At 43.0% G+C, this 27,386-nt stretch overlaps 1 protein-coding gene across 4 annotated transcripts in view; it reads left to right on the top strand.

Moving 5' to 3' along the window:
- Positions 1-27,061, top strand: part of LOC143982690 (transcription factor ETV7-like) — a 75,619-nt gene extending 48,558 nt beyond the window's left edge. For 2 of the 4 annotated variants that reach the window (XM_077481616.1, XM_077481618.1), the window contains 4 exons: positions 2-157; positions 8,553-8,695; positions 14,027-14,127; positions 20,175-27,061. In XM_077481616.1, coding sequence (XP_077337742.1) covers positions 2-157; positions 8,553-8,695; positions 14,027-14,127; positions 20,175-20,298 — 524 coding nt within the window. In that variant the 3' untranslated portion in view covers positions 20,299-27,061. The remainder of the gene's footprint in view (position 1; positions 158-8,552; positions 8,696-14,026; positions 14,128-20,174) is intronic. The other 2 variants (XM_077481617.1, XM_077481619.1) reach the window with 2 other exon arrangements.
- The last annotated feature ends 325 nt before the right edge of the window (positions 27,062-27,386 follow it).

Raw genomic sequence — 27,386 nt, forward strand, 5'->3', positions numbered from 1 at the left:
GCAGAAACACCAAAATGCCCTACAAAGACAAAAGAAACAGGTGCTGCAGGCATTATCCTCCAAGATGCTCCTCTCAATCTTTCCCATCGCATGCCCAGAACTCCAGGGGAGCAAGAATCTCCAAAAAAGGGGGGCTGCGTAGATGGAAAAATAAAAGGTAAATATACACTGTATACACTTGTAGGTGCGATAAAACATAACATATAGCTACTATAACTTGGGACTTGTTTGGTCTTCTTTGTTGCTTAAATCCCAATCCTAGAGAGATGTATTCTTTTTTAGTTTTGAAAAGCATAGAAAAGGGTTAGAACCTCTGTCATGATTCTACAGCTGCTTTAGGCTTATTGTGTTTGGCTGCATTAGGGATATTTTCCTTTTCTGCCTTTGCTGCTCCGATACCTCTGTGGCACCAAGACAAGAGATGATGGAAAAATACAGACATTAATACAAACCAGATTCTAACCACAAGTTCTAACTAGGGATGCACTGATACCTGTTTTTTAAGACTGAGTATGAATACGAATACTTTTGCCCAAGTACTCGCTGATACCAATTACTGATACCGTGTGGTGCCATTTGAGATACTAAATGAATGGGCTCAAATTGCACTGCGAAGAATCATATGTGATTTAAACAGGAATGCAGTGTGACTCCTGTGCGAATCACATGCGGTTTTCCACACTGCTCCTGTGTGAACCCAAGCTCATGCAAACAGTCAACTGTCACCCTCGGATAGCTCACTGAACATATAACTCTCCACTGGACTGTTCCGGCCGTCCTCCAACTCATCGTTCAGGAAGCTCATCCCAATCTCGATCCCCAGACACCAAACGTACACACATGGTGCAGACCGCCTACCAGGGACGGCCTGTCCATAGGGGTCACCTGGATGCTGCGCCCCCCCCCCCCTCCAGGCAGTCCTCCAAAAAAATTTGTTTTAAAAGCTGGTTTTGTTTTTAAAGGTCCTTAAGTGCACTGGTGCACTGTGTTCGGACACCGGACACAGTCCGACGCCGGACACAGTGCACCTATAGGAAGTGCCATGTCTATACAACCATGAGATTGCAAACAATAGCGCTTCATTTGCGGGCATTTAGCCTGCCCTACGGTGCTTTCTGAAGTGCAGAGTAGCTTCCGCTGGTTCGTAGTATATATTACAATGGCCGGGCGGTTTGATTGACATCTCAGTTGATGTCACTTCCTGTTTTCTCTCTCCAATTGCACCCAGGAGAGGGGAAACAGGAAGTATGAGAGGACGGACCTCTCCACAGGAGACACCGCTGGAGAGGACAACACACTGCAAGGTAAGTAAGGGGGGAGGGGGGGTTGATGTGAGGCTGCTGCAACTTGGTGGGACACATGATGCTGCAATTTGGTGGGAGACATAATGCTGTAACTTGGTGGGACACATGCTGCTGCAACTTGGTGGGACACATGCTGCTGAAACTTGTTGGGACACATGCTACTGCAATTTGGTGGGACACATGCTGCTGCAAATTGGTGGGACACATGCTGCTGCAATTTGGTGGGACACATGCTGCTGCAACTTGGTGGTGACACATGTAGCAGCAACTTGGTGGAACACATGCTGCTGCAACTTGGTGGGACACATGCTGCTGCAATTTGGTGGTGGTGCATACTGCTGCAATTGGTGGTAACACATGCTGCTGCAACTTGGTGGGACACATGCTGCTGCAATTTGGTGGTGGTGCATACTGCTGCAATTGGTGGTAACACATGCTGCTGCAACTTGGTGGGATGCATGCTGCTGCAATTTGGCGGTGACACATGCTGCTGCAATTTGGTGGGACGATTGCTGCTGAAATTGGTGGTGACACATGCTGCTGCAATTTGGTGGGACACACGCTGCTGCAATTTGGTGGGACACATGCTGCTGCAATTGATGGTGACACATTCTGCTGCAATTGATGGTGAGACACATGCTGCTGCAACCTGGTGGGACACATGCTGCTGCAATTGATGGTGACACATGCTGCTGCCATTGGTGGTGACACATGCTGCTGCAACTTGGTGGGACACATGCTGCTGCAATTGATGGTGACACATGCTGCTGCAATTTGGTGATGACACACACTGCTGCAATTTGGTGATGACACATGCTGCTGCAATTTGGTGGTGACACATGCTGCTGCAATTGATGGTGACACATGCTGCTGCAATTGATGGTGACACATGCTGCTGCAATTGCTGGTGACACCTTCTGCTGCAATTTGGTGATGACACACACTGCTGCAATTTGGTGATGACATATGCTGCTGCAATTTGGTGGTGACACATGCTGCTGCAATTGATGGTGACACATGCTACTGCAATTTGGTGGTGACACAGGCTCCATTTGGTGGGACACAGACTGCATGTAAGGACGGACTCCACTGGGGACACCTGATGGCATCTGGTGGCAGGCGACGTGGCTAGTGACACGCTCAGGGCTTCCACTGATTCTGCATTATGGTGCGTTGAATGATTTAATTTTATATTACAATGCTTCTAATAAAAAATAATGCGCTTCAATCATCCTGACACCATAACAACCATGGTGCCGGGATGATTGAAGTGCTAACACCAGGTGTCTGGAATATCTTTATCTGCTGATTGTTAAACTTTCTAGAATGCACATATTTCTATTGTTGTGTAGGATCTGGGCCTGCTGTCCCTCCATCCCTCTCTCCCTCTCCCTCGTTCATCTCAGACACTAACCACACCACCTTAGAGCCACGCCCACTATTTCACTGAAACCACGCCTATTTTCACCAAGTGGGAGGGGTCAAAAAGGAAGGGCGGAGTCTTCCCCCCCATCCTAAAACTTCACCAGCCGCCACTGCCGCCTACTGGCCTTGGGCAGGAAAAGAAGGAGAGTGGAGATCTCACAGCTACCACACCGCCACCTCCTGTACACAGAGAGAACTGCAGGCACTGCTCTGAGACCCACATACCGCAATACCTGGAGAGAGAATACAGAGACTAATATATACTGTACTGTATACCACATCGTCTACAATTCCTGGAGAGGGAATACAGAGACTAATATATAATTCTACAATACTAGGAGAGATCAGACAGATCAACAGAGACTGAGCTATAATATATAATATATACTACAACAATCCTAATATATACTGTATATTACACCAATCTCCAATATATCTATTCATCTAAAATATGTACCACACCAACCTACAATATGTATGTACTATAATATATATATATATACAGTGCCTTGCGAAAGTATTCGGCCCCCTTGAACTTTTCAACCTTTTGCCACATTTCAGGCTTCAAACATAAAGATATAAAATTTAAATTTTTTGTGAAAATACACCAACAAGTGGGACACAATTGTGAAGTGGAATGAAATCTATTGGATAATTTAAACTTTTTTAGCAAATAAAAAACTGAAAAGTGGTGCGTGCAAAATTATTCGGCCCCTTTACTTTCAGTGCAGCAAACTCCAGAAGTTCAGCGAGGATCTCTGAATGATCCAATGTTGTCCTAAATGACTGATGGTGATAAATAGAATCCACCTGTGTGTAATCAAGTCTCTGTATAAATGCACCTGCTCTGTGATAGTCTCAGGGTTCTGTTGAAAGCGCAGAGAGCATCATGAAGACCAAGGAACACACCAGGCAGGTCCGTAATACTGTTGTGGAGAAGTTTAAAGCCGGATTTGGATACAAAAAGATTTCCCAAGCTTTAAACATCCCAAGGAGCACTGTGCAAGCGATCATTTTGAAATGGAAGGAGTATCAGACCACTGCAAATCTACCAAGACCTGGCCGTTCCTCTAAACTTTCAGTACAGACAAGGAGAAGACTGATCAGAGATGAAGCCAAGAGGCCCATGATCACTCTGGATGAACTGCAGAGAACTATAGCTGAGGTGGGAGAGTCTGTCCATAGGACAACAATCAGGCCGCGTACACACGGGCGGACTGTTCGCCCAACCTTGTCCGCTGAACAGTGTTTGGGCGGACAGTCCGCTCGTGTGTGGGCTTTCAGCGGACAGTTTCAGCGGACAGTTGGACGGACAAAGTCTTTCGGAAATTCCGAAAAACTGTCCGCTGAAACTGTGTTTGAGCGAACAGTCCGCCCGTGTGTGGGCCTGTCCGCTGTACTTTCGAAATGAGCGGACTGTTCCCGCTCGGAAAGTCCGCCCATTTCGAGCGCGTGTACAGGTAGGCGGGGCCCGCGAAGGATACATCGCGGGCTCCGCCGCCTGGAATGGGCTTAAAGGGGAACCCCAACGCCGAAAAAAATCGGCGTGGGGGTTCCCCCAAAGTCCACACCAGACCCTTGTCCGAGCACGCTACCCGGCCGGCCAGGAAAGGGGGGCGAGCGAGCGCGCCCCCCCTCCTGAGCCGTACCAGGCCGCGTGCCCTCAACATGGGGGGGTGCCTTGGGGAAGGGGGGGCCGCGCGGCCCCCCCACCCCAAAGCACCTTGTCCCCATGTTGATGAGGACAAGGGCCTCTTCCCGACAACCCTGGCCGTTGGTTGTCGGTGTCTGCGGGCGGGGGGCTTATCGGAATCCGGGAGCCCCCTTTAAGAAGGGGGCCCCCGGATACCGGCCCCCCACCCTATGTGAATGAGTATGGGGTACAATGTACCCCTACCCATTCACCTGTGAAATAAAGTACAAAAAAAAACAACACAGGGAAAAAATATTTTATTGCACAGCTCCGGGGGGTCTTCCGTCTTCGGGGGTCTTCTCGCCGGACTCCTCCGCTATCTGTGTGTAGCTCTTTTACTAGCGGAGGAGTCCGGCTTTCTTCCTCCCCGCCGCCGGCCTCTTCTCCCGACTTCGGGGGTCTTGTCCCCCTCTTCGGTTCTTCTGCCGGGCCACCGCGCCTTCTTGTAGCTCTTTTACAGGCGGTGGCCCGGTCTTCTGTCGCTGCACTCATTGATGAGGAATAGAGTGTGATCTCTTGGTGTATGGACATTAATTCCTGACAAAAGTCTTGCTGGTTCTTTAATACTTGGTGTTTGGACACCAATTTTGATAAAAGACTTGCTGGTTTTTTTAAAAAGTACTACATGCTTAACATAGACAAATTGTTTGTTGTATATGGAGATGTGGTATCAGCGCTGTTAGTGGTTATATTTGAATCCTCAGGTTAACCAATTCTTTTGTTTTTTATGCATGATAAGTTTTATTTTATAATGGCAGCTAAGTATTAAGAACCATCCCCAGGTGGGAGTAAGTTGACTGCACCCTTTGAGCGCTGGGAGTAGAGGTGAGCATATCAATTGTTTTGAGTGCATACCTCTGCCAGATTAGAATATATATATATATATATTATAAATGTCACTAGCCTAAAATAAATAATATATATTATCCAAGTCTACAATATATAACACACCAACCTACAATATACACTACAACAATATAAATGGAAATTATAGTGACACTGAATGGGATTCTGGCAACAAAGAATACTGAAGAAAAGTGCTTTAACTACACATTAAACAATGGCATTCGCCAGTGCATTGCAATGGGCAATACATATTGAAGCCAAAATAAAGCTGAAATTCTAATGTAAAAAAGCAAACAGTATAAATGAGAAAAAAAATGATCTTTAAAAAATATGGGGTTGAAGGTTCACTATCGGCATTTCAAAACTACAAAGAAAACAGGAAGAAATACAAGAGCACAATCAGGACAGCTAAAATTGATTACGAGAGATGCATTGCAGAGGAGAGTAACAAAATCCCACAAAGTTGTAAAAATATATTAATGGTAAAAATTTGAGGTTAGAACAAATTATTGGCCCTATAAAAGATGATCAGGGGTAGCTGGGCACAAGTATCAGGGGCAACTATATGAAATACATTTTTCTCCTCAGTTTATATGAATGGAAAGGAGGGGTATAATAAACAAGACAGTATGGTATATAAGTACACCTTTATAGAAGGATATCTCTTATTCATTTTTGTCAGAGGTTTAAAACCACTTTAATTTACAAAATGAAGGTCTTTTGGCATGGACAATATTGTATGGAAAAAAAAAACTTGCAGTAGTGTGCCTAGAGGGTGATGAACAATTACTTATTTTCTGAATGGTCTAGCGTGGGAAGTGGGATACCCCAGGGCTTTGTCCTAGGACAAATTCTGTTTAACTTGTTCATAAACAATATAGGGGTTGAAGCTTAAGAAGGGAAATGATCGCAATACACAGATCTTTAAATGGTGACTCTAGCATTGGGAGGAAACTATTTAGCCTATGTTCTCCAAAGAAGAAACACAGACAAACAATGAAGCTGAATGAGAAACAGCTCAGTCTTAACCACTTCCCACCCACCTTATAGTAAAATGACGGTGGGCAGGATGCTCTCTTGTTGTGGGCCGATGTCATATGACGGTACCCCAAAACTGCTGCTCTCACGTACATGCGGGGGCGTGCATTGTGGCGATTGGTGCAGTGTTCCTATGACACGACTCTTTACCCATGTGATCAGTTGTGACCAATCATAGCCGGTCACATGTAAACAAGGAAGTGCCATTTATCGGCTCTCCTGGGCTCACACTCACAGAGTGTGAGGTGAAGAGAGCAGGTCAGCGGCATCTCCTCACAGGGGGGAGCTGTACAGGTAATCAGGGAACTGATTATCAGTGCCCTGATTACAGTACAGCCCCAGCAGTGCCCATAAATGACACTAATCGGTGCCCATCAGTGACACCAATCAGTGCCTGTTAGTGATGCCAGTCAGTGCTGCCTCCCAGTGCCCATCAGTGCCACTCATCAGTGCCGCCTATCCATGCTGCCTATCATTGCACACCATTGCTGCCTATCAGTGCCCATCAGTGCCACATATTAGTGCCACTTATCTGTGCCCATCAGTGCAGCATATTAGTGCCTCCTTATCAGTGCCACCTAATCAGTACCCATCAGTGCACATAAGGCTGCATTCACACCTGAGCGGTTTTAGCTCATAAAACGTTCATCTCAAAAGTTCAAAAACGCTCCAAACAAGCAAAATCCCATTCATTTAAATGGCCCCTGTTCACATCTGAGCGTTCTGCCGCTTGAAGCAAAATGCTTGAAGCTCAAAAAAGTACATGAGCTTCTTTTTGGGCAGCTTACAGGAGTTTTTCTGCTTTTTATGTTTCTGACCTCTTGACCAGTACAAAATCGCGGCAAAAACACGCGCCTTTCCGCCTGAACACAATACGCTTTAGTGTGAATGCAACCTAAGTGTCGCCTCATCAGTGCCCATCAGTGCCACCTCATCAGCGCACATTAGTGAAGGAGAAAACCTATTTACAAAATTTACTGACAGAAACAAAAAAAAAGTTGATTTTTTTTAATTTTCTGTATTTTTAGGAAAAAGTAAAAAACCCAGGAGTGATTAAATACCACCAAAAAAAGCTCTATTTGTGTGAAAAAAATGATAAAAATGTCTTATGAGTACAGTGTTGCATGACCACGCAATTGTCATTCAAAGTTTGACAGCGCTGAAAGCTGAAAATTGGCCTGGGTAGGAAGGGGGAAAAAGTGTCCAGTAGGCAAGTGGTTAAACTGTGCATGGAGTTCTATACTATGAGTCTAACAAATATGAAGGAGCACACCAGGAGATCGCCCGCTCTATAGAGTAACACATTGGCTTCATCTGGTCCCCTCTCTAGCCTCCCAATGCATTTCACCCAATCGCAGGCTTACTCTACAAATAAGCCTGTGATTGGGTGAAACACGTTAGAGGGGCATGGCTGGGGAGGAGACAAGCTGAAGCTGAACTGTTACTCCATTGACCAGGCACACTCTGTGTTTGTTAGATTCAAAGTTGAAGAGTCCAAGATGGGGTCTCTGGAGGCTAGCACGTGACGGTCTTTCAGAGCCACCGGTTTTTATAGATGTACACTTGCAGCAACGCTTTTTTGTTCAGATGGGTCACAAGGGTTCCTTACTGTTGGAGCAGTAAGGATGCAGACCTCCCTTCCACAGTTGGTGGTGTCAGCAGGGAGTGTAGATAAATTCAATGTATGTGTTTCATAGCAAACACAATTTAAATGGTTATTGAAAATTATAATGACGTAAACACACACACACACAAAACACACACAGTCAGGTTGAACTGGATGGACCGGTGTCTGTGTTCAACTTTACCAACTATGTACCTATGTGACTATGAATATTTACATGCAACTTCAATGCCTGACATATATGGTATTTAGTTACTCAACGCAGTCTCATCTTTTTTTTTTTTAACCAAAAAAGAGAATTATATTGTGTTTGTTTGCACTCATTTTTACAAAAATTATAAATTGTAAAAACAGTTGCGCAAATATTACATAACATAAAAATTTGCATCTATCATGTTTTTGTTATACATGTATTCCCCTTTAAGAAAATATATATTAAAATAATTTTTTGCTTGCTGGGCATACAGATAAATTTACACCCTCATTTTACTAGTACCAGGTGTTCTCGTCAAGTAAGTCTGTTAATACAGGTGAAACCATTTTCATTGAATTGTTTATGCTTTTTACCCGTAAAGGTAAATGTACATTTAATTAAATATATTAATTTACATTTTGAATTTAGATTGCAGACTACTGTGGGATTATTTGTACCAGCTCCTCGATGACAATCGCTATGAACCCTACATTAAATGGCAAGACAGAGAATCAAAAGTGTTTCGAGTGGTGGATCCAAACAAACTTGCTGCGCTGTGGGGAAACCACAAGGTGCTTTCTGTTTTGTATACTCATTAAAATGGTATGCTGTATATCTAGCTCTGACTTTCGTCATTCATCAAATAAAATATTTGAGCTTCCACCCAGGGCCGTCTTTAATATTAATTGGACCCTGGGCAAACATCCCCCCCCCCATGACTTAAAATCAAGTCAGGCAGCAATTGAGATTGGTTGCCAGATGTTACAGCATATCAATACTGCTCATTGACTGGATGCTAGAGGTTACAGCAAACATTACGACTCATCAATTAGTTGTTAGAGGTTACAGCACATCATTTCTGCTAACTGATTGGTCGCTAGAGGCTACTGCACCTCCTCACCACTCACTGATTGGTTGCTAGAGGTTACATGCTTACCCTTCACTGATTGGTTGCTAGAGGTTACATGTTTACTGCTCACTGATTGGTTGCTAGAGGTTACATGTTTACCTCTCACTCACTGGTTGCTAGAGGTTACTGTGCATCATTACCACTTACTTATTGGTTGCTAGAGGTCAAAGTACATCAATACAGCTCACTGATTGGTTGCTGAAGGTTACAGCACATCATCTCCTCACTGCCTGCACATCATGGACTGGAGAGGTGAGGGGACCCACCAATAGACAGAAAATTCCTAGAACTTGCTATTAGCAATGAGTAGAGCCGAGCACACACAGCTATGAAGGCTAACTGAGTGCAGCTAGGAACAGAGCCCAATAGGAGCAGTATCCCTGAGGACAGTCTAACAGAAATACAGTAAATGACTAGTTATGCCACCTGCAGTAGAGCAGTGCTGAGGGGTGAGCTACGTACAGAGTGCAGGGTTAAGGGGTGCGCTATGGACAGAGTGCACGATCTAGGGGTGAGCTGTGTACAGAGTGCAGGATTGAGGGGTGAGCTGTGTGTTGAGTGCAGGATTTAGGGGGGATCTGTGTACAGAGTGCAGGATTTAGGGGGGATCTGTGTATGGAGTGCAGGATTTAGGGGGGATCTGTGTATAGAGTGCAGGATTTAGGGTTGTGTTGTGTACATCCAAGTCCCACGCCTCGCCCCCCCCCCCAGCAAGTACAGGGCTCTCCTCTACCCAGATTCCAGTTTGGTGCTTACCCCCTTCAATACACAGCATTCCTCTTGCATCAATTTCCCCCCCCCTTCAGTACCAAGCACATCCCGAGTCCTTGCCAGCCAAATAAAGTCAGAGTGTGGCTGCAGAAGAGCAGCTGTAACTTACTGAATGTCCGTGGCTTGGACAAGCTTCTGCCTGTGTACATCCCCCGCCCCCTCCCTCCTCTCTTCTCTCTGTTCTCTCATAGTGATCGAGGATATGTTTTGCAGAGCAGGGAGGGATGTGAACGGCCACTGGGAGGAGAGCGCTGTCACTTGTAAATACAGAAGCAGCGCTCCTGTATTTACAAGTGACAATAGCGGGCAGCTCAGCAACCAGTGGCGGAACCTGGAGGTGGAGGAACTCCGGCTGAAAAAAAGCCAGCGGGCAGGGCAGGCTCCAGCGGCAGCTGCTTTGGGCCCCTCAAAAATAGCGGGACCCTGGGCAGATGCCCCGTTTTCCCTGCAGTAAAGATGGCCCTGCTTCCACCCAGTCTCTCTAGTTAGCAGACTGGAAACCTTTTCTTGAGCTTCGCTGATTTATTTTATTTTTTTTAAGTACATAGAAGCTTTAAAAGTTTTCTCTGCACCACAGTTTAAAGTCATTTATACTATACAGTATATAATTTATAACAGAGTGGTAAACAACTTGTCATCAAGCTTTTGCACAAAAGACAGTATTCTTTCTTGTTTTGGCTCACTGAGAATATCACTGAAGTTATAATTGATTGTGCCCGTAGTGACCATCATACTGACACCATTGTCACCTTGTGACAAATAATGTACTCTCAGGTTGTTGGAGGGTCAAAATATGATCAGTGTTTGCTTGTAAAGATATCTTTGTAGCTTGAGCTTAGCAATACATAACAAAAACAAAAATGTAATATATTACAACTTACGAGTTCTTATATGTGGTGGCTGCATTAGCTTTCTTTTTTTAGGCTTTGTTTCCTGAACATAATGTTCTGCCCAGGAACACACTTCCTATCCTAGGGTGGCTACACTCACTACTCCTACTGATCTCTGGAGGAGCAATGTAGCCACCTTTGGATGGCAACATTTTCAAGAGAGTAGTATTAGATGGACTACTAGATTTAGATAAGTGACAAATAAATTAAAGCTTAACTAAAGCTAACTTTTTTTTTCTTTTGGGATAAAGTTTTTAGGTAAATTAACAAAAGCTGACAATTTTAAGCACTTCTGTGAGTGTAAAATGATTTGTCTTAACTCTGTAACTGCCACTATTGCTGGACAACTTGATCTGTTGGACTTATTGTACACGGGATGTTATAAAACCTCTCCTGAATTATTTAACTTGACAGATAGTAACCAATGTTTAAAAACTTCAGTTTTGCCACATTTTTCATGTCGCATTTAGCCGCATTTAGAAGCTTTATTTTTTATTTTTTGAAAATAGTCAAAACTGTATTGCCATTAAAAATGATCGGAAATGCAGCTAAATGCGAGTTACGGCATTTACACACGTTTACAAGCTCTTACAGGCATTTCAAATGCCTCTGAACATCCATCCTGAATGCAGTTTTTTGCTTTCCAAAAAAGCTTCTAATTCAACTGCCTGGAAACGCCTATAAACTAGGGCTGAAAAAAAAACGCCCAACTGCTCCTAAACGTCCGTTTATCAGCAGCAGTGTACATGAAGCCTTACTTACTGGGTGTAATAATGGGTGAAGGAGCCGTTGATGTTTGAATTCTGAGTCTGAACATCAATGACCTTCCTGGCAATGCTACACCCCCTAACACACCAAGGCTGGATAGGACATTTCTCATGTAGCACATGAGAAATCATTACCCAAAATATATAAATGTGACAGTAAACACTATAACAGGTATACCAGTACACATGCAAAATAATACGTAACTCTAAAAATAACAAGCGGACCAATATCCTTGTCCTTAAGCCCTATACCAGGGGTGCCCCACCAGTGGCCCGGGGGCCACACGTGGCCCACGAAGCCCTCTGATGTGGCCCACGACCTCCTGCTCTGGGATGGCTGGTTGGCAAGCCCAGATAATGGGTTTCCGACCCGGCATCTCAGAGCATCAGTGTTGTGAATGAGGCTGGCAGTAGGGGAAGCAAGCGGTTGCATAGCAGAGCCACATAAGACGATGCTTCCTGTATAGCGCCACCTCCTGTCACAGGCGGAGTAATACCAAATGCTTTAATGTTTTTAAAGGTATGTTTTAATACTATAAATCACAGTGTATACATGGGCATATCTGTTCTGCAGTGGTTACCAGGCTGCTTTCAAACTGCACTGAGCCATAGACCTCGGTTATTACCTAAGGGTTTGGTGCGCTTTCAGAAAGTGCTACCTGCAGGATATAATAGAATTCTGTGGCAAGGGAAAAAACAGAAGGGGATCTGCCCCTTCCATCTGGGTGGATCGGAGAGCCCATAGAGTAGAGTGGGCTGTGTCCATGTCCGCTCTGCATATGCGGAGTGTACACGGACCTGTTGTCCGCCCACTCCACTCATTGCGGCCCGCGACTGGTTACCAAGTCACTTAAGAGGCCCTTGCTCTTCAAAAGGTTGGGCACCACTGCCCTATACTAAGGGGGATCCTAATTAAATGCAATGTAAAAAACAGAGGCTCATAGTCTCTGTCCAACCCCTACTGACCAGTGTGTTGGTGTATGTTGGGGCCTAAATCCTGCATTGAAGCACTAAAACGTGAGCCCCAAAACCTGACATGGTGCCAAAATGTTGTCCCAAATAGGTGATACTCTTCTCTTAAATAGTGGGGCAGAGGGTTGTGGCCAGTGGCATCTCACTATCACAAAAGTTAATGACTCTCCTCCTCTCGCTCTCTGTCCATGCTTACACTGGACATGGCGATGCTGGACTCGATGATTGTGTTCCCACAGACCTGGTGATCTCACTAGTTGAACCTCTGTGTGACTGCAGCACGCCATGGCAATTGTCTAGTAGACAGGACACCCACCATCTTCTCTAAAGACTGCACCCAGCCCAGGAACTCTTTGCCATTTCCTTTTCTGTAGATCCCTTGTCTTAATGGGACTTGTAGTTCCAAAACACTCTGCGGCACCAGGTGAACTACATCTCCTACAAGTCCTTGCTCCTCCCAACAGGCTCTGTCCTTTCCCGGGTTGGACAGCAACAGCATTACTGCTTTGTTTTCCTGGGTCATGGGTGGGCCTTTCCTCTGGCAGTACACAACCCTGTAGCATCTGTGTCCTCTCTGCCCTCTCTCCTCATGTAGCCGCTCTGGCTCTCTCAACACGTTGAGAAAAAAGGAGAAGGTGCAAGGATACAGTGCAAGGGTACAGTGATAGTGATAGCTTGGCTCATGCTACAGAGCAGTGCTGTGGACAGGGGCTGCAGGTGATAAGAAAGGAAAACAATCTTTAAAATAGAACACAAATGCAGCCACCACATCTAAACATTGCTAATCAGGCAACATATTGTGTTTTTGTTTTGGAGTTTAGCTATGCATTAAGGAAAACAATATGCTTTGGTTGCTGCTGCCTTCCATTTTTCAATTTAAAATCCCACGCCACTACGCATATTTTTCAGTGCCTTTTCTATTTTTCCTCCTTTTTCTGTCTCTGCCTTTGAAAAAAAATGTTTTCTCTATTATTTCTATGTTTCCTTATGTCTCTTTTGAGCTCAACCACATGTATATACAGTACTAGCAGTCATTTAACGAAGCCACAACGCAGGGCATAAAGGAGCATCTGTGTAGATCTCAAGAAACAAGGGCAGCGGCAGAATTCTGGTAGCATCATTCTCTTTGGTAGCAAATGCACATTGTTCTGTTAATTCTAACATATTGGCCTTTGAACAACATATTGGGGGTTATTTACTAAAGGCAAATCCACTTTGCACTGAAAGTGCATTTGGAATTAAAGTCGCTGTAGATCCGAGGGGGACATGCAAGGAAAAGAAAAAACTGCATTTTAGCTTGCACTTGATTGGATGATAAAATCAGCAGAGCTTCCACTCATTTCAGATCTACCTTAGATTTAGAGCGACTGCACTTCTAAGTGCACTTGCAGTGCAAAGTGTATTTGCCTTTCATAAATAACCCCCATAGTTATATGTAGGGGCAGCAGTATAGTGCTAAAAGTCCTTAGACTACATGCATGCAAAGATAGACATATAGCTAGCTAATAGTGTTGTAAGTAAATAGCTGTATCTTAGGGACTATAGTTATCGTGGTTGTTCAGTAATATAACTTCTCAATCTGTTTTCATGCAGAATCGTCCAAACATGACCTATGAGAAGATGTCAAGAGCTATGAGACAGTATTACAAAATCAATCTTTTAAAAAAAGAATTTGGACAGAAACTAACTTTTAGGTAATAATAAACTTGTTGTTCATGTTCTAGTCAGATGTTGCTTTATCACATTGCAAATATATTACACAGCATTAAAAGAACATTTTTAGCTTAGTGCTACTCCATAAGGGCTGCTGGCATTTACTGGTTCTTCCCTAGAGGCTTCCACAGAGGCTGCCCAATACCGCAAGCACCAGTCTATTCACACTGACTCCAATAACACAGTACATGGGATGTATTTTTAGTATTAATTGCATGTATTAACTTTAACAAGACAGGGGTTTAAGATCATAGGATACCCAAAAACAATCAATAGTAATGATGGGAAGACAAACTTTTCAATAAACTTCTTATGCCGTGTACACACGGTCTGACTTTCCGGCAGAAAAACAGTTTTGACGGACCTAGAAATAGAACATGTTTTAAATCTTTCCGACTGAATCAATTCCTATCGGGAAAACCGTTCATCTGTATGCTATTCCGACAGACCAAAAATGAGGCAAGGGCAGCTATTGGCTACTGGCTATTGAACTTCCTTTTTTAAGTCCCGTTTTACGTCATTGTATTCTAAACGAACGGACTTTGGGGTGATTGTGTGTAGGCAAGTCCGTTTCAGCGGAACTCCGTCGGAAAGACTGTCAGAGTTTATTCTTATGGAAAAAATGGTTGTGTGTATGCTGCATTACAGCAACCTTTCCTAGCGGTAACAGGGAATGGCTAGTATATCTAGGACTCAGAGCATCCCCAGTTCATGTAGCAACCTTTGGCACTTAGCTTCTGTCTAGCACAAGCAAACCCAAAGTCCACAGGCTGGTCTCTACTTTCTACTCTCAATGTCCTTGGAGCTGTCTGCCACCCAGCCTCCACAGGTAGATCCTCAGTGAGAAAGACCCAGGACTTCAGAACAGTGCACCCAGTGAATACTTTTTTAGCAGTCTTCCCCGGGCCCCCAGCCCATCCCAACTCTAAAAATCCATAAGTCATCATGCTCACAGTTAACTGTGCACTCCACCCTGTACCCGGGTTATGTAGCGGATGCAGGGCCAAATGTACAGGAATGTTACAGGAAAGAAAGCTGGTCCACTGGAGACAGCTGGAAGCGGTGAGAGGCCTGAACGATCTGAGCTACAAAGGGGGCTTCCTATAGTAAAGTCAGTGTTGTATGATAAAAATGCTACATAACCAAGATACAGAGCAGAATGCACAGTGAGCACGATAGCTTATGTATTTTTAAAGTTGTATATGCCAGTCGCCTAAATAAAAAAGGTTTTTACACTATTGGAGCCCTTTATCTCCTCTGATTTGATTAAATCCCTTACCTTGGTGAGAGAAAAGAGCGTTGTTACTTTGGATAAGTAAACCCCTTGGAGGAAAGCACTGACTGATCTACTGACTTTTTGAAGAGCATTTCATGATCAATAGAATTTGGTTCACACAATTTGCACAGAACACTTTTTGTGGAAAGTATTGCACAAGATAAATAATAGCTGCAAACAGCACTTGTAGGATGTTTTCATTAATGGACTTTCTCCTTAAAGGGGTTGTAAACCTACGTGTTTTTTCACCTCAATGCATTGAGGTGAAAAAACACTTGGCAGTGACCAGCTCCCCCCCCCCCCCCGTTTTACTTACCTGAGCCCTGGAACGGTCTCTCTGCCCGGAGTTCTCGGCTCTTGATTGGATAGATTGATAACAGCGCTGCCATTGGTTCTGGGGGGCGGGGCCGAGGACACCAAATGCTGGACTCACGAGCACGCCCACAAGGTAACCCCCCTGAAGAGCACTTCTTCCAGGGGGTTATCTGATGTGGGGAGGAGCCGCGAGAGCTGCTGAGGGACCTCAGAAGAGTGGGTAGAGGGCCACTCTGTGCAGCTTGCACAGTGGAGGTAAGTATGATATGTTTGTTATTTTATTATTTAACCACTACAATACAGGGCACTTTCGCCCCCTTCCTTCCCAGCCCAATTTTCAGCTTTCATCGCTCTGGCGCTTTCAGTGACAATTGCGCGGTCATGCTGCACTGTACCCAAATGAAATTGTTATCATTTTGTTCGCACAAATAGAGCTTTATTTTGGTGTTATTTATTCACGACTCCGTTTTTTATTTTTTGCGATATAAGCGCAAAAAAAGCGGAAATTTGGAAAAAAAGCAATATTTTCTTTTTTCTATTTTAAAAGAAATCCAATAAAATCTAATTTTGTCATAAATTTAAGCCAAAATGTATTCTGCTACATGTTTTTGGTAAAAAAAATTCCGTTAAGTGTATAATAATTGGTTTGTGTGATCACGGACATACCGTATTTGCCGGTGTATAAGGCGACCCGGCATATAAGACGACCCCCTAATCTTACAGGACAAAAATGCTTTTAAATCTGTACTTACCGTATAAGACGACCCGGTGTTCTGCCTAATAGAGTCCGGCCATCAATATGTGTCCGCTCCGTACTGCGCATGCGCAGTACGGAGCAGACGAAGCTTCGGAAAATCTCCGAAGCTGAACGGCGCCTGCGCCGTGAGTGGAGGTGGTAGCCCCACCATCCAAGCGGACATAGGGCTGGGAATTTTAGAGGGCCCCTCGCGGGCGAGCTTCGCTCGCCACGCTTCGGGCTCGGCCTCGCTGCGCTCGGCTCTTTTTTATTCTAACTCTATGTCCACTTGGATGGTGGGGATAGAACCTGGACTCACGGCACAGGCGCCGTTCATCCTCGGCAATTTTCGGAATCTGTGTTCCTGTGTACTGCGCATGCGCAGTACGCAGGGGACAGTATCTGATGGAGGACCCTATTTGACAAGACACCGGCTTTCGAGGCTTCCGAGGCTTCATATTTCTTCCTTCTTCCTGCATTTGCTGGAGCCAATCACGGCGAGCGATGTATTCTATTAATGAATACAAAGCCTGCTTGGATTGGCAGAGGCTGTAACATCATCAGCCCGCACCGCTCTGACTCTCCAAGCCAATCAGAGCAGGCTACAGAGTAGCCTGCTCGGATTGGCAGAGGTCGTTACTCCAATCCGAGCAGGCTTTGTATTCATTTGAATACATCGCTCACCAGGATTGGCTCAGCGGTATATACTGTATGTAGCCGAAGCTACATACAGTATTACCGAACACCCAGCCGGCATCCGAGGAGCTGACCCGGCGTATAAGACGAGCCCTGCTTTTTGGCCAATTTTTTTACGTGTAAAAGGTCGTCTTATACGCCGGAAAATACAGTATGTATGCAAATGATCATGTACATATGTGTGCAGGTGATCACGTACATATGTGTGCAGATAATCATTGGGACATGTGATTTTAGTGGGACATATGTGGGGGACATGTTTTTATTATTAGGGACATGTGTTTTTATTATTTGGGGACATGTATGTTTTGGGGACATGTGTGTTTTGGGGACATATGTGGGCACTGTGTTTACACTGTGTTGTGTGTTGCGTGTTGACACTAGACTGATGATCAGTGAGTAAAAAGCTGTAAAAAACAGCTCATACTCACTGATCATCAGCCGGCTGCAGCGCTCTGCTCTCCTCTCCTCAGCGATGACTTCCGTGTGAGGAGAGGAGAGCCGATTGCCTAGCAACCGGCTGTTTGTTTACATCACATGACGGCCGTGATTGGACACGGCCGTCATGTGATCAGGAGGGCCAATCACAGAGCCCTCCTGCCGATCTGAGATGTGCCATGTCCGGGTGACACGAGCACATCGGGATCGCGCTGCTGCGCGGGCACGCGTGCGCGCGATCCCGCTACTTCTGAAGGACGTTCCTGAACGTCCTATCAGAAGTGGACGGCTCCCACCCGGCCGTATATATGCATTGGCCGGGTGGGAAGTGGTTAAAAAGAAACAAAACAAAAAAACAACCCTTACAATCACTTTAAAGCTGCACTATATGGATTACGCACTATATGGGACATTATCATTTTATAATATAGTAATTTTGTATTTGGTATAATTTGTGGTTGATGGTTTAAGTAATGTAATTAAGAACTACATTTTATGCAAACACATTAGGTGTTACACACAACGGCTGATAGACTTGGTCGTTGAGTTAAAGTGGTTGAAAACCCTGATGAAAAAAAAAAAAACCTGCAAGACAAAGGCATAATCGCATACTAGCTCAATATGAAATACTTACCTTAGAACGATGCTGTTGCAGCAGTCCTGGCACACCGATGTGACTGGCGACATGTCGCCCCAGAATTATTTCCGTGTTTGCGGGCTCCGGCACTATGACTGGCACGTCACCCCCATGTATGCGTGCGGGAGCCACCGGGAGCCAACGGTAATGGCACAGCAGCTCAAGAAATGGCACAAGTGAGCCGTTCCTTCAGTGCCCATGTGCCGATGACGTCAGCTTATGCAGATGCAGTGAATATCTCCTAAACTGTGCAAGTTTAGGAGAAATGCAGGGTATCTGTTTTTTTTCCTGTTTTTTTGGGGTTAACAAACACTTTAAAGTGGTTGTAAACCCTGTATAACCACTTTTACCTACAGCTAAGCCTATAACAAGGTAAAAGTGGTTATACAGGGTTTACCATCACTTTAAAGTGTTTGTTAACCCCAAAAAAACAGAAAAAAAAAGATCCTGTTCCCTTAAAGCATGTTATACAGTACGGTGCTTGTGCTGTGTCATTTGGCACCCTGTATCACCTGCAATACCTGGCTGATCCTGCCTGGCTATGCCTCCCCCTGCACACTGACTCCAAACTCTGATATATCAGGGCTGCTGAGCCCTGACACCGTTGCCAGCGTACGTACCTCTGTCAGCCACAGCCCTGCTCTCTGTTACCTGTGTCCTCTCCTCCATCCTCTTCCTCCGCCCCTCTTTGACTGTCTGCTCTTGTCATCGCCCGCCCTCTGTATTAGAAAAAATAATTTTGTCTGTGTTATATAATAAATATGCTTATCTGTATTGATAACACAGTGTCTTCCTGCAATCATGTTACTCCTCGGCTCTGCCTCTCCTCTCCTCCCCGGCTGACGTCAGTGGTAGTGTTCAGCCCTCCCCACTGGAACTGTCAGCAAAGGAGAGGAGAGAGGAGGCACCTGAGCGCAGGAAGACGCTGTGTTATCAGTACAGATAAGCATATTTATTATATAACCCAGGCACAGGGGAAATTATAGTTCTAATACAGAGGGGATGGGAGCTTTTTCATACAAGTGGCTTAACAACCACTTTAATACTTTTTTGGTCCAGGTGTTTAATAGGTATCCAATAAAATAGAATGCACCTTAGAAAATGAACACATACAATATTTTTTCAGCACATCAGTAGGAACAAGTCCTAATGCTTAGTGTGTTGTGTTAGGATGTGCCATGTATCAAATACTGCTTTCTAAAAAAAATATTTTATATAAATAGTAAAAACAAGTGTAAAATATATACACAAAAAAACTCCAAATCTGTATTTTTCATTTTAAAAGGCTCTTCTGTGTCCCTTGGTATTTCGGTCTTGCTTTGCCTTTGTTGCCAGATGCTTTCTGATCTCATGGTTAAGCCTTGCTAACTGCCACTATAATGTCCAATAAGACTGCTTCACTACCTATCTGTATATAAAAACACCAAAGCCGCTAATACATGCAAAGTTGTAGTCATTACTAAGTAAATGGAATAAGATTTTTTTTTCCTACTTTCCTACTCTGTGACTGTTAAACAAAAGTTTTGAAGTTGTCTGTAGAAACCAGTAAATGCTACCCACACAAATCTTGAGGTTTCAATTCAACATACCCTGTTTCCCCGAAAATAAGACCTAGCGTGATTGTCGGTGATGGCTGCAATATAAGCCCTACCCCCCAAATAAGCCCTAGCTAAAGGGTCTTATTTTCGGGATAGGGCTTATTTTCGGGGAAACAGGGTAGGGCTTATTTGGGGGGGTAGGACTTATATTGCAGCCATCACCAACAATCACGCTAGGTCTTATTTTCGGGGAAACAGGGTAGTAAAGAAATGCAGCAACAGTTAAATGTATCTATCAACTTTGCTGGTGAACTTAATTTAGGAATGGTTGAGCAATACAATTGTATTCAACCCTACTCATCAAATCTGTTTTTGGAACTGTATACTTGCAGGTTTCTCAGGTCACCTAAGGAGAAATTACCATCGGAGAAGCTACAGCAGTTGGAAGCGAATGATGTATTGGATTCTAGTGAAGTATTCGATTCAATTGAAGATGGGTTTGCAGTTTCACCATGAGATTTTGCATTACATGGGTGTGGTTGTAATTTTGTAATTTATGTTGACTATTATGTTTACTATGTAACGTGACTGTATAGGCTTTATACAAATGGGCAAGGCTATTCACTCCTCAGAGACCTATAGTTTTCTGGGCTTTTAGACATATCCAGTTGTATAAAACAACTCTGTTCTAAGGTGAGAGACTGAAGACAGTGGGAGTTAGTATGTCAGATAATTATTTTATATTATATTGTAATGCTTGTCAAACTCTTACAAAACTTTCAAATGTATGTAAACACAAAATCTATTATTCAGTATTGTTGCCATTACTCCTCACTGTTTACAATTGTCTCGAGCAAATTGTTTTTTTTTGGGGGCATTCTATTGCAAATTGACATATAGATCCTGGCATGTCCTGTTGAAGGTTGGCAAAGCTAAGCTGCTTCCTCTCAATTAGCAGCAGCACTGTCAGCAAGAGTAGAAGAGAGAGCTGCTGCACACTGAATACGTCATAAGTGTCCACATTTATTGTAGAAACTGTCCACAAACATGGCTATCACAGTCCATGCCCTATGACTATCTTTGACACTTTTTCTCCCCCCTCCTTCCCATTTCCCCATTTTTTTCCTTTCCACGTCATAAGTGTCCACATTTATTGCAGAAACTGTCCACAAACATGGCTATCACAGTCCATTCCCTATGACTATCTTTGACCCCTTTTCTCCTCCCTCCTTCCAATTTCCCCATTTTCTTCCTTTCCCCTATTTTCTTCCCACCCCCTTCCTCCTTCTCCATCCTTCCCTTTCAACCCATAACCCACAGCTCCCAACTGTCCCTGATTTGGAACAATGTCCCTGTGCCCCTCATTCCTCCTCATTTGTCCCTCATTTTGGTCTTATCTATATAGATGTATATAAAATGTACTTTTTATCTATAAAAAAGTGTTTTCCAGCGCTAAACCTTTCATCTGATTTCTAAATTGCTGCATTTGTAAATTCCAAAAGCCAATAGAAAGCACTTGTGGGTCTAACCAATCTTGTTTTTTTTTGTAGAATTCTCCTTTAAGGGGGCGTGGCAAGGGGTGTGCCCTATACCTGCCTACTTTTTCTGATAGGTGTCCTTCATTCCCATCTCAAAAAGTTGGGAGGTATGCATAACCACCCCCCGATTTACTTTTCCATACTTTATTCATATTTGCCAATAGAAATTTTTCCATACAAATTTATGTCTCACTACATGATCATCGTCTTTACCTACATACAAAGTTTAATATTGAAAATGTATTATTTAAGTAATTGCTTTATTAATATTGATTATGTTTTTAATTTATGATGTAATAAATATAAGGTTTTATAGATAGTGTAAAAAAATAGGGTTCTATTATACATATATTTATATAGATATATATTTGTATTGAACGTTTTATAACTTGTTAATTTCACATTGTATTTTTTATTTACTTTGTCATTTTTATTGTAATTCTGATGCATAGCCTGACATCTCCCAGGGGAATACTCCCCCAGTTCTATGAGTAAGCACTGATTGGATGAAAAGCATTTGAGAGGGGGGAACTAAGGTGGGGACTGTCATTGCTGTCATGTTTGTGGATAGTTTTTACAATAAATATGAGCTCTTGTGATTTATCCTGTGTGCATCATCAGCATGTTGTGGGTCTTTGAGCTGCCTACAAAAATCTGTTCTACAGGAGGCAAAAGCAGACCTGTTAGACAGACTTCTTGGGTTCCAGGCATTTGTCCCTGGGCACATACCATAGCTCCCAACTGTCCCTGATTTCGAGGGACTGTCCCAGATTTGGAACAAAGTCCCTCTTTCCCCCTCATTTGTCCCTCATTTTGGTCTGATCCATATAGTTGTAATTAAAATGCACTTTTTAGCTTAGTTTCCCAGTGCTAAACCTTTTATCCAAATTATAAATTGCTGCATTTGTATAAGCCAATATAAAGGATTAGTAGTGGTAAAAAAAAGCCCCTTGCAGATTTAATTAACTTTATTTTTTTGGTTAATTCTCCTTTAAGGGGGTGTGGCAGGAGGCGTGTCCTATGCCTACAAACATTTGCTAGTAAGTGTCCCTCATTCCAATCTGAAAATGTTGGGGGGTATGCACATACTACTTTAAGTATTAGTACCACTCACTCTAACTGCAGCAGCTATCAGCATCTTCTAGACTTTTATATGCTGCTAGCATTGGGGCTAGATGGTTGCGTCTGTGCCCTCCACCTGCACCAAAACACTGGCATCCAGGGGTGGACTGACAACTCATGGGGCCCCCAGGCAATAGGAGATTATGGGGCCCCCAGGCAATCTGAGATTATGGGGCCAAACAGTATACACACACACAATATACAATCACACAGTATACACATACATATACACACAGTATACACAGACATGTTTCTATTGGCTGAGAAGGTACTGGAGAGGTGGGGCAGCTATAATATTGGGATTTTTAGACCAAAAGGATGTCGCCAAGGGACATTTCAGAGACAGATGTAAAAAAAAAAAACGCAGATTTTTACATACTGTCCCTGGTTTTACTGAGGTTGGCAAACTTGATGGGGCCCCCTAGTGGCTTGGGGCTCTCGGGCAGTGCCCGAGTGGCCCAATGGTCAGTCCGCCCCTGCTGGCATCTCATGAACCAGAGCTAATATGCTCAGTGTGCATGAGGCCTAAGAAAATTGTATACAGTGAGGCATGATATCAGACTTACAGAAAAAAAGATTTTGGGTTTGCATATTCTTTAATTAAGTGAAAATACGCCTATTGGATGTGTGTTGGTTAGGGGATGTGATATGTAATTTATTGTGGTTACTGATCTATTGCTTATGAATAATTCACAGTGTTTTCTGTAGTTACTATTCTGTCGATATGCATGCTAAACACTTAATATGAACTTTTGTGGGTACACAACCATAACACTACGTTAATTTACTAATCGAAGTGGATGACATTTAATATGACGTGAGAAAAACACTGCGGTCTAAGGCAACCAAACATAATGGGATGCCTTAAAGGAAAAGTCCACTTTTAAATAACCTGTGCCTCTGACACCAGATGTACATATCAGGAGTGACCTGGCCAATCAAAATCCAAGTTGCCTCTGAGCTGTCAGACTGATATGCTTATCCCCTTATCCAGAGCAAACAGTATACTGAAAGAAAACATCACCAGCAGGGCAGAAAGAGTTTGCTTAAACTGTTTGCATGCGCTTAGTGTAGCGTTCATTGATATAAAATTGATTGATGTGATTGTATTGTATTGTATTAGTGCAATTGTGACAGAGAAAATTGAGTACTGTCCGTGATACTTTTTTTATTTGCACTAACATATCATTTTTCAGGACAAACTTCCGGGGTATGTCCCCTTCTTCAAGGTCCAAGCAGTATGGATTCACACATTTTTAATTTATTTGCTTAAAAATGTATGAATCAGTACTGCTTGGACCTTGAAGAAGGGGACCTTCCCCCGAAAAGCTTGTCCTGAAAAATTGTATGTTAGTGAAAATAAAAAAAGTATCACGGACAGTACTCAATTTTCTCTGACCCTAATATACAAATAAAAAAAAAAAGTCTACTGCAAGATAATATATTAGTTCTCAAATACTAAAATCAACAACAAAGCTGAACTGAATGATATATTTCTTATCTATATGTATACAAAGCCTAGCTGAACTGTGGAAATAATATTGCATTCTTTCTAATACCTATATAATAGCACAGCTAGTATGCAAGCTTATACCTTTAATTGCCGATACAAGAATTATTTAGCTACCGTAACTGTGTAAATATAAGTACTGACAAACCAATTAACATGAAAGATAAGCTCCTTGCCCATGAAGTTATCTGCTGTAACATACACACTCAATAAAGCTGGCCATGCATTATGCAATTTTCATTTAGATTTGGCAAAAATTGTAAAATATGAGGTCAAACCTAAACAAAACGTTCAATTTGTATCCAATCGTGGGAAGGCCCTTGCACTACATAGTTGAAGGTAAAAAGAAAGGAGATTGTACGGAAATTGTACAAGAACATTTTATAACGTGTGGCCAGCTTTAACTCTAGTGCTCTTATATGTTATAGTCATACATTGATTATTAGAAGATAGCAGGTGGGTGGCACAAAATTAAAATCTTTGTGTTTATTAGTACGCAAGGATTGAACGCGTTGCGTTATAGGGAACCTGTACTGAAAGGAATATGGGGACTGCCAGTGCTGACCTTCTAAAAATGAATAGTTGTCTGACTGTCTCTGGTTTCAATACATTCTTGGTCCCAGACCTGGAACAAGCAACCCAAATACTGTACTGGTCACGGGTCACTGAGCCATGATCTAGGGCAGTGTTTCTCAACTCCAGTCCTCAAGGCGCCCCAACAGGTCATGTTTTCAGGACTTCCCTGAAACGGCTGTGGTAATGGCTAAGGCAGTGAAACGGATCAAATCCCCTGTGCAAAATAATGGAAAACCTGAAAACATGACCTGTTGGTGCGCCTTGAGGACTGGAGTTGAGAAACACTGATCTAGGGTTGCATGATAGCCAGAAAACTTTTTCAGACAAAGAGGTCAGCAATGCCAGCCTGCCCTCTATGTGGGTTTCCTTTAAAGGTCTGCCCTCTTTGTTTCATCAATGAATAATTGAAGTGCATGCTTAAGACTGCATTCTCACCCGAGCGTTTTCAGCTTGTAAAACGCCAGAGAAAAACGCCCAACGCCCAAAATCCCATTCATTTAAATGTCCCCTGTTCACATCTGAGCGTTTTGTAGCCTGAAGCAAAATGCCTGAAGCTCAAAAAAGTACATGAGCTTCTTTTTGGGCAGATTACAGGCGTTTTTCTGCTTTTTACATTGGTAACCTTTTGACCTCTGCAAAAACGCGGCAAAATCGTGGTAAAAACACCAGACTTTCTGCCTGGAAACAAAACGCTCAGGTGTAAATGCAGCTAAGTGAACTTAACCTTTCATAAGTACCCTAAATAACAATACTGCTGAACTGCACTACTTTATTTTGTCTGCAATTATCAGCTTTGGTCTTCAATTCAGTTTCTGTGTCCTACTCTGATCATGGACACATGCAGTACACAAGGTCTCAGCTTCTATAAAAGTTGAGAGCAAACACTGCCCCTTCTTTTGCTTAGTCCCCCCCACTCCATTCTTCACTTGTCAAATGCAAGATTCACTATTGCTTACTGGGGTTCTGGATTCAGCAGTTGAATGACAGGAGGTGGGACTTAGCTTCCAGGGCAGGAGCTTAACTTAAAGGCCAGCCGCCATCATTTTACGTCAGTAATTTTACACTAAATACCGTTGTTATGGCAGCAGCTAGCTGACATAACCATGGTATTTTTTTAAACAGCGAGCGTCTGGCTTTCAGATAAATGTGGTCTCAGCGGCAGATTCATCGCAAGATCATTTATTGGTGGCGGGAGAGGGCGGAGACGATTGCGTCCGCTCCCCTGTGAGGCTAGATGCCGGGTGAGGGAAAGATGGTCCCCACTCCACTCCATAACATTGGATGGGGGAAGCGACGTCAAAAGTCTCTTCTGCCCAATGCTCTTAAAGGAGAATTTATTTATTTTTTGTAAAAAAAAAGGAAAAAAAAGCCATTCATTGATTCTTTTTATTGGATTTTAATGTAAATATGAGATCTGAGGTCTTTTTGACCCCAGATATCACATTAAAGAGCTCCTGTTTGTTTATGCTTTTTTTCTATTATAAGGGATGTTTACATTCCTTGGAATAGGAATTAAAGTGAACCAAATTTTTTTTTTTTTTTAAAGACAATGTAAAATAAATAAATAAAGTAAAATAAAAAAGTTAAAAAAAAGTCGTGCCCGCATATAAAAACAGTGTTCAAACCACACATGTGAGGTATGGCCATGATTGTTAGAGCGAGAGCATTAATTATAGCCCAAGACCTCCTCTGTAACTCAAAACTGGTAAGCTGTAGACATTTTTAAATTATTAAAAGAATTTAAATTTGTAAAAGAAAAAAATAATAATTGTAACTTGTAAACACTGAATAAATAGGTCCTTAAAGCGGAGTTCCACTCAAAAATTGAACTTTCGCTTTAAATGTTGGTGACTCCCTGACATGCCACATTTGGCATGTAATTGTTTTTGGGGGGGGGGGGGGGGGTACCTTGTTTTTAGAAGCACCTGGCTCCCACTTCCTCCCCTGGCGCCGCCCCTCCCTCCCTGTAATCTTCTGGGACAGGTCACAGGTCCTAAAAGATTGCCTGGCCATTCACAGTGCGAGGCTCGCACATGTGCAGTGCGTGCCCGGCTGTGAAGCCACAGCCGGGCACCCACAGTTAGAATGTCGGCGCCACGGAGAGGAGGGGGAGAGAAGCGGGGCTCCGTGGGACAGGTAATTATTAAAAGTCAGCAAATACAATTTTGTAGCTGCTGACTTTTAAATGGGTGAACCTCTGCTTTAAGTGGTTTAAGTGACAAAGGATAACAAGTTAGTAGAGACACATAAATCATGAAAAACTGGAAAATTGGCAGTATATAAAACTCCTGGGTGTTAAAATATGCTATGTGACATTTAACTGCTAAATATTTCACCATCATATTAGTTGGCGTGTCATGGCGCCTTACACAAACTATTGTCGTGTCATTTTCTATTTATTGGCTAAATAATAGCATCAGAAAGGAGCGGTTACATTTTGTTATTTTAGACAGTCTTTGAAAAGTGTTTACCCTTTGGCTGTTTTGTGGTTTTTGGGCTTTTCAGTACAATAAAGTTATTTATATTTCATGTACAGTATATGGTATTGTAATTACATTTTTTAGAAACCCAATTACATTGTTTACAAACTCAAGGTTGAATTCCATGTTTCACTAATTTTATTTTTTATTCATAGAACATATCACTCACTACTAATGTATATGTAAATAAATAAAATATTCAAACCGCATACTAATGTTGCGCCACATTTGTGCAAGAACATATACAAATTCAAAAATACATTCCCATGTGAATCCATTGCTTTTCTTTTCTACTTCATCCTGTGATCATTAAAAGTACATTCCTTAGTGTATTCCTCAGTCAAAGTACAAGTCTCCATCAATTGCTCACTATAGTCC

The sequence above is a fragment of the Lithobates pipiens genome, unplaced genomic scaffold (genome assembly GCF_037356315.1).
Source record: "Lithobates pipiens isolate NorthernLeopardFrog02 unplaced genomic scaffold, aLitPip1_a1.2 Scaffold_16, whole genome shotgun sequence".
NCBI classification, from domain to species: domain Eukaryota; kingdom Metazoa; phylum Chordata; class Amphibia; order Anura; family Ranidae; genus Lithobates; species Lithobates pipiens.